The sequence below is a fragment of the Cupressus sempervirens genome, chromosome 9, assembly GCF_028749045.1.
Source record: "Cupressus sempervirens isolate cs-2001-9-10 chromosome 9, ASM2874904v1, whole genome shotgun sequence".
NCBI classification, from domain to species: Eukaryota; Viridiplantae; Streptophyta; class Pinopsida; order Cupressales; family Cupressaceae; genus Cupressus; species Cupressus sempervirens.
Window position 1 is genome coordinate 576,389,752 of NC_143126.1, and position 13,562 is coordinate 576,403,313.

At 35.4% G+C, this 13,562-nt stretch overlaps 1 protein-coding gene across 3 annotated transcripts in view; it reads left to right on the forward strand.

Moving 5' to 3' along the window:
* The first annotated feature begins 211 nt into the window (after positions 1 to 211).
* EMB1895 (ARM repeat superfamily protein) overlaps positions 212 to 13,562 on the forward strand; it is a 234,797-nt gene continuing 221,446 nt past the window's right edge. The window contains exon 1 of one of the 3 annotated variants that reach the window (XM_089801186.1): positions 212 to 510. In XM_089801186.1, the coding sequence (XP_089657312.1) occupies positions 435 to 510 (76 nt within the window). In that variant the 5' untranslated portion in view covers positions 212 to 434. The remainder of the gene's footprint in view (positions 511 to 13,562) is intronic. The other 2 variants (XM_089801187.1, XM_089801184.1) reach the window with 2 other exon arrangements.

The following is a 13,562-nucleotide window of genomic DNA, read 5'->3' on the forward strand; positions in this document are numbered from 1 at the left end:
CAGACTTAAACAAACTATCCTAGCTGCATAACACAACAAGAAGACTACTCCAATGCATCGCATCCGCTCTATCCTTTATAAAAAATAAAAATATAAATAATGAACCCTAGTCCGATTCCATGGCTCTAACACTATTAGAATCGTCCCTCAACATTTTTCACTCTTGAAATCTTATATTTATAAAATTCCATGAATTTTATATATGTTTAATTTTAATAAAAAACAATTGCACGAGTAGCTGAGATCTTTATCTATAACGTCTCTTCCCCAGTTTTCGAATATCGATTGTAGAAAATTCGAACTTCGCAAAGGTATCTGGCGTAGCGGGCAAATGAAAGCCGGGATTCCGTTGAAAAGATTATCCACATTGCATAGAAACGCCCCCCTATAGAGCTTTTGGCAGGCAGAATTGAAATTTCCAATTAGTGTAGAAAATGCAGGAAATATGTGCTTGTTACGCTATGGAATGGAGCGTCGATTTGGATATGGGTTTGCGCTCCAACAAGCCTGGTATCACACTAATGACCTCGAGTATTATATGTTCTTCATTTTCACGCAAAAGATTCAAAAGAAAATAATTCTCTGCAATTGTTATTTTTATTATTTATGTAAATAAAATTTGTCGTCATGGTTTTTGTGTCGGAGCATCCACAATCAGCTGTGGGGTCTATGGTGTTTCTCCCTGAAATATACTACGTTACCTTCACTTGTTCTAAATTCAAAAGCTTAAGTACAAGCCCTTACTCTTATACCTAAACGTTTTATTAATACTTCTACAATTTCAAACAGTTTTTTGATTAAATTTAGATTTTATTTTGGGGCAACAGTATTTGTGAACATATCCCGCACCCGGACGAAAATGAAAGGAAAACTGCCATTAAGCTGACAGTGCATTCTAGCAGCCTTCTTGAAAACAAATGAAACTTGAACTTCATTCTTTTATATTAAGAAGTGTCCTGAGGAATGGATTTCACAGTGAAAAACCTGCCTACACTAATTTGCCCTAGAATATTTTATTATCAAACGCGATTCAGGGAAAACAAAGAAACGATCAAGGGAAATGTGATTATGGTAAGAACTTTTAACACTGTGCTTGGATACATAGTGAAGAAGACATTGCTGATGAAACCATATACGGAATTTTCCATTTAATTTCTATAGGAAAACGACGGTCAAACATCGAATCTGCTCTCGATTTCCTCGGGACACCATGCTAAGAAATTTCAATCACGTTTTGTTTTTCTAATCATGTCCATACTTATGCTCGGCTCATCGTGAAATGGCTCCACCATTTATTTAGTATCGCTGCTTTGTTTTAGGGAATTAATCTCATAAAGTTGTGGTTTCTTAATGATCAATCAATTATCATGCAAAATCAAGACATCATGTTTGAATATGGCTAATGGCCCTAACCATTTGCAGAATATAGTCAAGACTCATAGCGACAATTAAACTTTTTAAGGGGACAAATCACTTTGATAATTATGTTATAGGAAGAACCAAATTATATATATTAAACAACTTCACTCAATTTTTTTTGAGAATAGCCCTGATATGTATCAGTGACAGTTTTAGAGATTCATGGAATTATTATGTCAGAGAAAAGTCAATATTTTTAGTGGAATTATCTGTATATTGTTTGTCTATGGCATTAATTTCACATAAGGTTTTTCGCTTTAAGCTTAACCATACACAATTTGGTCTAAAATGTTACAAAGTATCTTGGTCATTGGACTATACAATAATACTTCTAATAACTTTATTTTAAAATTTATTATAAAAAATTATTCCATGGATGTGTAGAGCAAGTCGGGTTTGAAACTAACATCATGCTTAACATTTTCTGGAGATCCTAGTCGTATGGTGGTTTTTTCAATCCATTGAAAGCTAAAAATAATTTCAACAAACAGAGATTCTAGTTTAATGTGGCAGCAGTTAGAGTTGAAGTGAGACGTATACATATATATGAATTCAAGCAGTGCAGTAAAGAATGTGTGTTGTGGATCACTACCCAAAATTTCCAGTGTCATAACAGAAACAGCTCACGAATTAGTGCATTCCATACAAAACACAAAACAAATGAAATCATAGATATATCAGTTAATACCACTGACAATTGTCGTGCCGTATTGATGCAAGGTACTGGCATCAGTTTTGTCAACATCTTGCACCTCAGTCATAATCCCAATTGAGGTAGAAATTACCGCAGGATGAAGCTAGACTGGTATGATGCCCCCTTTTTAAAATAAGATTTAATAATAAGTATAAGAGTTAAACCAAAATATAAATAATAAAAAAATAAATAAATAATAATAAATTACAGCATGAAGTGTCGAAGTCTATGATCAGAAAATATGGTATGTATGTCATTGATTATTCATTGAGAAAAGAGTTGCTTGAACTTATTATCAACGTATAGTCTCTATATCTAGCAACACAATCAGTGAACTTAACAATAATAAAGGAGTAGTCGTAATACATGATTCATTGAGCTCAACCACAACCACCTATTAAGAAGAATCAGATATTGCTATGATTATCCTTAAGCTACCATCAATAATGGATTCATGAATGGCAATCAACAAGTCAGCAGTAACTAGTATTTTTGCTTCTAGTGGTGCAAGGGCAATCCTGTATCAGCCAAAAATATGTTTAGTGATAGTTTCCGTTTAATGTGCTTATATTTTTGGATACCCATTTGGGCAAAATAGAGATTTGAACTTTTTAGATTTCCATTGTTACTTTTCTGGGTTAGTGTTGTTATGCACCTCAAGATATGTGCAATTGCGAAAAATGGGTTATTTTGTTATAGAGCCATAATTACAAAGAGTAAGAGGGTGTAAGTTGGAGGGAAAGCTGTATTTGAATTTCAAGCACTCCAAAAAAAGAATCAGGTCAAAAGGTTTCATGGTTTGAAAGTTATGTCAGTATTAAGTTTCTTGGAGACCTCCCAGAAACACTTCAAAACCTAGTTTGAGGGCGGCTGTAGGTGGCCTATAGGCTACAGAGCACCCATAGAGCTTTTTAGAAATGTAAATGTCAATCCGACCTGTGGATAGAAAATTATGCGTTCCAGAAGTTGGACTACCTTTTCTTCTATTTTTGTCGACTGCTATGTGATTTCTAGAAGCTCTGTTTTGGAGCTGGCCGCCAATTGTCAAGTTGTAAAATTTGTTCCTAACCCTTAACCTAACACAGGCTACTTAAGGCCCATTCTTGGAGTGTAAAGGCAGTTTTTGGTGGAGTTTGGGAGAAGGTACTCTAAGAAGGGTTTTTCTACAAAATTTGATAATCTTGTAAGCCCATAGGGCATGTAGTTGGTTCTGTTTTTCTTGTAATGCATGTTGTAGCTTCTAATTTCAAATAATTTAAGTTTCCTTTTCTATTGTGTTCATTTTGTCTGAAGTAGTGCCTTCATCAAGGGGTATTAGAGCAATCCTCATCACCATTCATCAAGTGGTACCAGAGCAGTCCATCACAAATTGATAGAACAGAGAGTATTGACTAGAAATAAACCATGAGACCTATTGATGCGTGTTTTATGTCCCACCAACAATAGAAGAAAATACCAAAATATCTTATCCTCTCTTAAATAAAGTCTTGTGTATGCTAAGATTGCTAGAAGATCATATGATGACTTCAAGGTTCCTTTAACATCAGGGCTTGATTGTGGATAAGCTTAGTGGTTGATGTAATTTGCTGATGATCGCGAGGGGCCTTACATATGTTTCCTCTGATTCATTTCAAGCCATATTGGATGTGGGAGCTATCTAAAGTTTTTGCAATGAAGTATGTTTGTTTTTTGGATTTTCACAAAAGATGTGGAAATGAAATAGGATAGGGTTTAGGAGTTCTATTCTATTCCTAAGGGCAATGATGACAACAATTGGTGTTTCGGTGGACAAATCCTCAATTTACCAAGCTTCATTTTGCCAAGCTATACTACAACTACATGTGAACTGGTGCAATCTTCAAGGGCTATGTGAAAGATATTCATACCACCACGTACACCATCATAAAGAACAATTTATATGAAAGATAAAAGTTAAACATATGCATGATAGGGGTTCATCCGAACTTTGCACAACAATTTAGAATCACTAAAACGTCAAAGGTATGAACCAAAGGAATTCATCAAAACACCATTGCCTTCTCCATTGCAATCACAACTTTTAAACTAAACTAAACTTAATCTAAGTGAGGGAATTTCAGAGAACAAGCAAGCACCGAGATATATCAAGTATTCGCCAAGCTTCAATGAAAACTCTATTATCTCAGTAGCTCACAGCAACAATCTCAAAAAATCCTCTATAGGTCCTCGATTACAACAGATGGCCTGGATGATCACGATAACCAATGGCCTAGATCGTGCCACATCAGCCCTAATTAGGGTTAAGGCAAAGAAAAGGAATCTACATTAATGCAATAAGGAATCCACCACTATAGTGGGTAGTAAATGCCCACTATGCATGCTCATTAGAAAGGGAGTGAGGTGGAATAAATGACCACTAAGAACAACCACTATGCATTAAATGCATCTATCCTTGATTCCCTGACTTGAAGGCATGGAATCGATCCAACACCGTCTCCGACTCTTCTATACTGATGCTTGGTGCCGATTCTTGCTTGAATTCTAGAACTGCAACTGCTATTTTTCCTTTCCTAAACTTTCCTCCCGATCTAGTAGCAATTCCTGAGTGTGTGCATGGTATTCAAGAAGATGGAAAAGTTCTCAAAATCATCTCTTTCAAAAACATTCAATTGAAAGAACTCCTCCAACTTGACTTTCAAATTGTCTGTTGTCATTTCATCTTCTACCAATCTTTGTGATAACAAGGATGCAATTGTGTTGGACACCCCTTTCTTGATGTTGTCAACTACTTTTTTCCATCGAGCAGATTCCTTAGTGAAGCTCTCAAACATTTCCTTCGCTATGATCACTGCAATGTACTATTGAAGGAAATCATAGATATCCCCTTCACCAATAACTCTACCGTCGATCAATGCCTATTTTGTGGTCTCCATCAGCTTCTGAATATCGAAAATCATTTCATGTTGGTAAATATTCTCATCTTCTCATGATTCGTCTATGCATTAGATCTTGGAGAGAATAGCTAATGCCCTAGTATGCACTTGCACCAATTCTTCTCTATGCTTGAAGGTTTTTTAACCCAAACCTTCGCATCTTGAGCAGTTCTGCTTGATTCTGTCAATATCGTTTGCTGCTTCAGCTGAAACACTCGTCGGAGGAACAAATGATGGACTTCCTCTCTTATTGGACGAGATAAGTTGTTGATGTACTTACACAAGGCTTTAATTTCTGTTTTCTATTTGTGGTATCCTTCTTCTAGCTTCTTTAGTCTATCTTTTAAAGCCTGAGTAGAATCATCAAATTCTTCTATGATTTGTTCATTGGAGACACGACCACGATTGATTTATGTGACATGGTACTCATTTGGGGTGATTTGATCCTTACCCTCATCCACTCTAGGAGTTGAAATCTGTAAAATCTTGGACCCTGATTCTCCTTTGACAACCTTAGTGAATCTTTTCGCTTTCCCTTGTTCTTCAAATTGGTTCGCTCAATCCAAAATTTCTTTGCAATTCAACTGCTGGATCAACCTTCTTTTGTTGACTCTTTTGAATTCATTGCTTTAACCATTCTGGAATGGGTATATTCCGGTCTCGTGTGATCACAAATTGTTCTTTCCTTTGGACTGCTTGAATATTGATCTCTTCCTCACCTCCTGGACTATCCACTATCACTTCATGAGCTACAACTTCAACAGTTGGACTCTGTATCGTTGTTGCAGGAGCTTCTTCCTCTTACAGTTGGAATTTGTATCACTGTTGCAGGAGCTTCTTCCTCTTCTGGACCAACCTCGTTTTCCATCATTCCTCGCTTAAAGATTGCAATGAGACTTTACTCTGTAGATCTATCTTGATTTCTTCCTCTCTCTTGCACGGATTTTTCATAGGCATTTATACTCAATCTATCATGTACTAGCCTAGCCAAATTTTCTTCTTCTCAAATCTCTTTATACTTGCCTCTACTTCCTGCCTTTCAAATGTTTCTACTTCTTGAACACTAGGAGTGTGACTTGGGGAAGATGAAACATTCCTAGATTTCTACATCTTCTGTTGAGAGTCTTGGACATTTGTCTCACTCCTAGGATGCTTTTCTCGAGCTACCTTTTTCCCTTTCTTGGTTCCCACACCTTTTGATGGAGTTCCTCTTTCTTCAATAGTCTCTTCAGATATTTGCCCTGATCTTTTATCCTTGAGAAGTTGGTGGCCAATTAATCTACATGTAAATCTATTTGTTGGCACTACTAGTTTAGTGAGTTTACACTCAATCCACAACCTTATAAAATCCAAGATTGGCTTTCAAAAAGCATCTAGATTTGTAATTTCCTTCTTTTGCCAATCATATGGATGAACTGCCCCTTTTGGATTGAATCCTTTTTGCATTACATTTGTATCCTCCTCCATCTGATTAGAAACCCAAAATATGTTGCATGCTTTGACAATGCTCATTGGCAATCTTGAATGCATCTTCTTTCCGATCTCGTGCTCATCCAGAATATTTGCCCAAAAATGCTCAAGGTGAACTTTATGTTGGTACTTTGATCCTGCTATTGATGCAATCTTCTTGTAGGGATCAAAATCGAACCTTTTTGGATAAAGTGGAAGACAAAAGAAGTGGAGCTTCTCTGATGATCTCTCTACTGCCTTTAAACATGGGCACATCTCAGTTTTTCCTTCACTTATGAATTGCAAGCCCAACTTCTTCTTTCCTTTTTGAATCTTGTCATAAACTACGAGTTGTCGAGTAAGCTCTAACAAAACCATCTTATCTGTTGGGTACCTAGGGAGTTTGTACGGCTTCATGGAAAATCCTTGAACTCAGATGTATGAAAAGGAAGGAAAATGAATGAGTAAAGCACCATAATCTTCCATCAACTTCGTCGCGCCAACTGACAATCTTATATTAAGTCCCTTTTGCAGTGTTCTAACTATGCACATGACAAAGACATCATTAACTCTTACATAATCATCCCTAGAGTACAAAAGCAATTGCGGGTAGCATCCATGAACTTTCAAGTGTTGGGTTTCGCTCTCGATCAGTCCTTTGCATCTCAGTCCATTATAATTCATCCTTCGTGCTAGCATATAGATGATGTAAGAGATCATGTAAAACTTTCTTGTGTGCTCTAGATTCATCAAAAGTTCATTTTGGTTATCACTTATGAGTCCACCCCAATCTATCCTATCATCTTCTTCTGCCACTTGCTCAACGAAGTAGCACATCCAAGATTTAAATCTATACGAATGAGTGTAATGTCCCCCTTTTTGGCAGGTCTACGTAGTTGATGGAGTTAGCTCATCATAGCTCATCATCTAGAAAGTAATGATGCTTAATTTGACTACATTTTTTAGAGGGAGATTGTTGGCTTGCCCTTGCACAATTCCTATTATATAGTCACCATATTGAATGAAATATGCTTCTATCTTGAAGAAAGGAGGACAGTTGAATACTGAGATCTATAGAAAATAGAAAATTAAGTCGAGGCTCCTAAAGTTTAATATTCTTTGGGAAAAAAGAGAAATTATATGGGCATCACCGAATATGAAGGAAAGACGAGAAATTATTGCATTAGATACTTATTGGAAATAGGAAAGTTAAAGTTAACCATCCTACAAAAGAAATTAATATAAGAGGTGAAATAAGTACCCTTGAATTAATGAGTGGCATTATGCAGTGTTAAGAGCACAAAGAAGAATTGTCAAAGGGCAAGGATATGGATCATGGTGAGGAAAGATTTAGGAAGTTTGAGGAGGACACTTCAATTTTTCAAAGTTATTGGGGAAGATTAATATGTTGGATGGTATTATTATTGTTGGCAATGGGTATAGAACCCGAGCAAGAACACAAGGATCATCCCGAGCGAATTGAATAAAAATATAACTATGGATATTCATCTCCAAGTAGAAGCGATGTTCTTTTCAAAGCTATTGAAGTAGACCATTTGATGGTTCAAATTGATTATGTGGAAATTTTACATTGTGGGGGGAATAATAAACAATGCTTCATTCCCAATTGAACCATCTTTGGAAAGGAAATTTTACATTCTCTAGTATCTATGGACCCTCATGTGCAAATAAGTATTCTCATCTTTTACATTTATCTACTAATTTGAAATTCTATACATACTATAAGAGTTATTTTCTTTGATCTTTTCCTTTGTATCTAAAGATGATCTTGCAGGAAAAGAAGAATGGTACATTAGGCATATTGTGCAGACTCAAATCTGATGACAGTAGCTCTATAGAAGTTGTGATTTAGAATTTATTAGTCGTCTAATAATCTAGCTCGTTTTAAAGTGAGGCTCAAGAGGTGAATATCTTTGATGATTAAGATTATGAGTATCCTTTCATATCAAGAGGGAGTTCAATAATTCATCAAAGACAACCTTATACAAGGAGCTCAGAAGATTGATACTTAGACGAATTCTAACACACCTGTGTATGACTACATAATTGTAATGGGGGCTACTCATGCGTACATCACGAGGAAGTAATAACTTGTCACCTAAAGGTCGAAAGATTAATATCAGATTCAGAGGGAGTAACTACTAGACCTGACTTACCAATATCATTGTTTGGAGGGAGAATTTTTTGAGGTGCAAATTTTTGCATCTTCCCTGCAAGGAAAAGTTCAAAGTGAAACTCCTTGTAATGCATTATTCTCTGTGAGAGAAAATTAAGGTGAAAACCCTTGTACCACCCTCTGACTGGGTTCGTGGTGGTTACTATTTCACATATGATATACTCCCCCGTAGGAATATCATCAGCATTCATGGTAACAATCTCCCCCTTTGGCATTAATGGCAACATAGATGAAAAACATCTAAGGACGATGAATACCAAATATATCTCTTCCCCATCTACCTTTACTCCCCATTCATGTTGCTCATGAATGTAAACATGCATCTCAATCTCAGACAGTATATTCTTGCATCCTTTACAACCTGTCATATCAAGTAACCAACATGCACAAGGAAGGAGTTAATCCCCCCCATTCATAAGCATCTCCAAATCTTCTTCCTTATGACATCAATCAACACTCTTCCTCAAAGGATGTTTTCCAAAAGGATGTTTGTCATGTACACTTCTCTCCCCCATTGACATCAATGACAAAGATATCATTATGTACATTCTCAAAGTTCAATCATTTCCAAAACAATATGTTCAAGCTCAAGTGTATAAAGACACTATTAAATTCTAATATTGAGAGTTCTTAATGACTCAACTCAAACACAGATACTCCCTCATAGGAGAAGCATCAAGCATCTAGTCCAGATAAAGTAATAATCCTCTGCTACCAACTAAATTGATGCTCTCTGCACCAACTACTCTGTAGTAGGTTGGGGCATAACGCCAAGCATACCTCTCAAGTACTCAAATGTGTCCTTAGCCAAAGGTTTTGTAAATATGCCTACTATCTGCTCCTTTCTGCAAACATATTCCAATCTGATTTCTCTCTCTACAACTTTCTCTCTCAAAAAATGATATACATATATGCTTTGTTTTTTAATGTAAAACTAGATTCTTTGACATACTGTATTTGCATTATCACAATGTGTGATAATAGGTTTAGTAAACTCTATTCCAATATCCTTTAGCATCTACTTCATCCAAATAATCCAATTACAGTTATTTGTTGCTACTACATACTTTGCTTCCGATGTGCTCTATGAAATGCAATCTTCCTCCCAAAAAGAATGCTCCACCACTGGTACTTTCTCTGTCATCTACACTTCATGCCCAACCAACATCAGTATACACACATAAAGCAAAATCATGTGATCTGTCATACCAAAATCATAATCAAGTGTGCCTTTCAAATATCTGAAAATTCTTTTTATTGATGCATACTGTCTCTTTAGGATCTTCCTGAAATCTTGCCACAATTCCAACTGCATTAGCTATATCGAGTCTAGTATGTGTCAAATATTGTAATCCACCAATCATAGATCTATACTTTTTCTGTTCAACACTAGGGGATTTATCTTCGCTAGACAATTTACAACCAATTACCATAGGTGATTCAAGGGGTTTACAACTTTCCGACCCAAATCTTTTCAACAAATCTTTAAGATACTTAGCTTGTGATATGAAAATTCCATCTTTTTTTCACACAACTTGCAATCCCAATCATACTCATCTCAAATTCCTTCTTCATTTCTTCTGAAATATCTTGTTTCATCATTACCTCCAAAAATGATGTCACCCACAACAATTTCAACAATCAGTAAGCCATTATCATTCTTTCTCAAATACAAATCACTAACAGCATTACCTTTCACGAATCTCAAACTTGTCAAAGGTTTGTCCAATCTTGCATACCAAGCTCTAGTGCTTGTTTTAGTCCATACTGTGTCTTTTTCAATCTACAAACCATATCTTTTTTATCTATCAAAGGAAAACCATCAGGGTATTCAATGTATACCTCTTCTTCAAGTTCTCCATTTAGACAAAATGACTTGACATCCATTTAATAAGCTGTAAAGTTTCTGTTAGCTACATATGCCAAAAAATTCATTGTTTCTAATCTAGCAATAGGTGCAAAAGTTTCTTCAAAGTCAATTCCTTCTTACTAGAATATCTTTTACATATGTATCTTGCTTCGTTTCTTACAACTTCACCTTGTTCATTCATTTTGTTTTTAAATACTCATTTGATTCCAACAGCATTCTTTAGGTCTAGGAACCAATTTCCAAGTCTTGTTCTTTTCGTTCTACTCTAATTCTTTTTTCATCGCTTTAATCCAATAATCATTTTTACAAGCTTCATCTACATTCTTAGGCTCAACTTGAGAAATCAAACACAATTCTTCACTTACCTTGTTCTTTGTCATAGCTCCTTTATCACACTTCCAATTATCTATTTGGCAGAGTGCTTCTTTGCCACATTTCTATTAGTTGTCACATGTTCAATTCTGATTTTTGCTCTAGGTTCTTCTCTCTGTATTTCTCCTTGTAATTCAGTCTACAAATCAATGTCAATTTCATAAAACAATTCTTGCTCAACATTCTTATTGTTAGTCCTCTGATTATTCTCTCCATCAGAATCATAGTCAAGTATTCTTTCCTAAATTCTAAACTTTTTATCAACTCTTACATTAGCACTTTCAACAATAGTCTTTGATCTTTGATTAAAACATATGTATGTTTTGCTTTCCAATGAATAACCAAGAAACATTCCTTCATCACTTCTTGAATCAAACTTTTCAATATCATCATCTATTTTAACATAGCATTTACTTCCAAGGATTCTAAAATACTTCACAAAAGGTGCATGTCCAAACCAAAGTTCATGAGGTATCTTACCAATGTCTTGTCTAATCTATACTTTGTTCATAATGTATATTGTTGTGTTCACTACTCTCCAAAATACACGTGATACATTGTTTTCAAACATCATTGCTCATGCTGCCTCTGTTACTAATATGTTCCTTCTTTCTGCTACTTCATTATGTTGTGATGGCTTAGGGACTTAAACCTATCTCTTTATGTCATCATCTTCAAAAAAATTGTTAAACTCGTTTGAAATAAATTCTCCTCCTCTATCAGATCTCAAGCATTTAATTTCTAGACCAAATTCATTCTCAATTCTACTCTTGAATATCTTGAATTTCTCAAAAGCTTCAGATTTATCTCTAAGAAAAGCAACTCACATCATTCCAGTAAAATCATCAATAAGAATCATGAAATATCTTTCACCACAGTATGCTCTTGTTCTTGTAGGATCTCTCAGATCTGTATGTACAATCTCCAATTTCGCTGGAGTAGTAAATGTCTTGCTTGGAAATGAACTTTTCTTTTACTTTGTCAATATACATTCTTTGCACATCACGTTAGTAGGTTTCACAATCATAGATAAATCTCTAACTGCAAATGTAGTACTGACCTTCACAATGTTATCAAAGTTGAAATATCAAAATCTCTTATGCCATAACCAACTGCCATCCACTTTAGCAATTAAACAAGTCATTTCATAGGGATTCAACTGAAATACATTACCTCATGTCCTTGTACCAGTACCAATCCTGCCATCTTAATCCTTGTTAATGCAAGTCTTTTCTGAGAACTACAACCAATATCCAATATCCCTTGTCAACAAGTTGTCCAACACTCAAAAAATTATGTTTCAAACCATCCACAAAGTAAACATCTTCAGCGTTAGTCTTTCCATCAAGTGTAATAGATCACTTTCCTTTTATGTGACATGCTGCATTATTTCCAACACTAACTACTCCTTCATAACTATTGAATTTAAAAAAAAATTATTCATATCTTCAGTCATATGATGGGAAAAACCACTATCCATAATCCAATCTGACTTTTTCTTTTCAATTTGTGATGCTAATGTTTTTTCTTCTCTTATTTCTTCTTTTTCAAGGCTTTCTTCATTAATAGCAACAAATCCAATCTCGTCATCCTCACCATCACTATCTTCTGAGAAATTTATAATTTCAAAATCAACTTCACCATCCTCATCAACATAGAAACAATCTAAGATACTTTTGATTTGTAAGGTTTCCTAGGCTTAGAATTTTTTACTCTCTTAGGACATTTAGAAGAATACTAAACAAGTTATTTACATGTCCAACAAACAAAAAACTTGTTACCTTTAGGTTCTCTTTTCGTAAGCAAGGCAAGTTCTTCCTCAATCTTCTTATCTTCATCTTTTGCTCAACTGCTACTAGCATAATCTCCACTTGTACTTGCACTTCTTGTCAATATAGGTCTGTCTCTTTGTATGTTGAAAGTTGTCTCTACTCTAGGCAATTCTCCATTCTGTTTCATCCACATTTCAAATGTTTGTAATCTTGCAAGAAAAGTCTCTCTCGTAAAATTAGGTGTGCAAGGAATAACTTGTTCAATCGCCTGTGCTCTCTGATGATAAGCAAGTGTTAAGGTCTTTAAGATTTTCCACAACTTCATCTCATGTCTTTTTACCTCAACAACTCTTAATTCATGTAACAGTCTCTGATATCCTAGCAAAATAACCTCTTATAGTTTCATCATCCAACATCTTAGCATTTTGAAATAAACATATCTAACTTTGCAATCTAGCCTTCTTAGCATCATCGTCACCTTCAAACATTCTTTCTAATCAAGCCAAACCTCATTAGCAAGTCCTAAAGTTTTTACCTAACTATATTCTGCTTCAGGAAGGGATGTCAATAGTGCTTCTCTAGCAAGCATATTCTGCATGAAGTGATCTTTTTGAGCTTCTTCGGTCAAGCTTGTCTTCTTCAATTACATCCTTTTTTTTATTCAACCAACCAAAACTCCGGATCCATGCATAGCAGATGTATCTTCATCTTTTCCTTCCAGCCATCATAGTTAACTCCATCAAATTTCGAACTTTCTTTCCTCAAATGCGTCATGGATCTCCTCAAGTTGTTAAACTTTTCTTTCGAGGACCTAATGATCTGATACCAATTATTAGAAAGTAAAGCCCACCAAGATAACTGAGAGGGGGGGTCAATC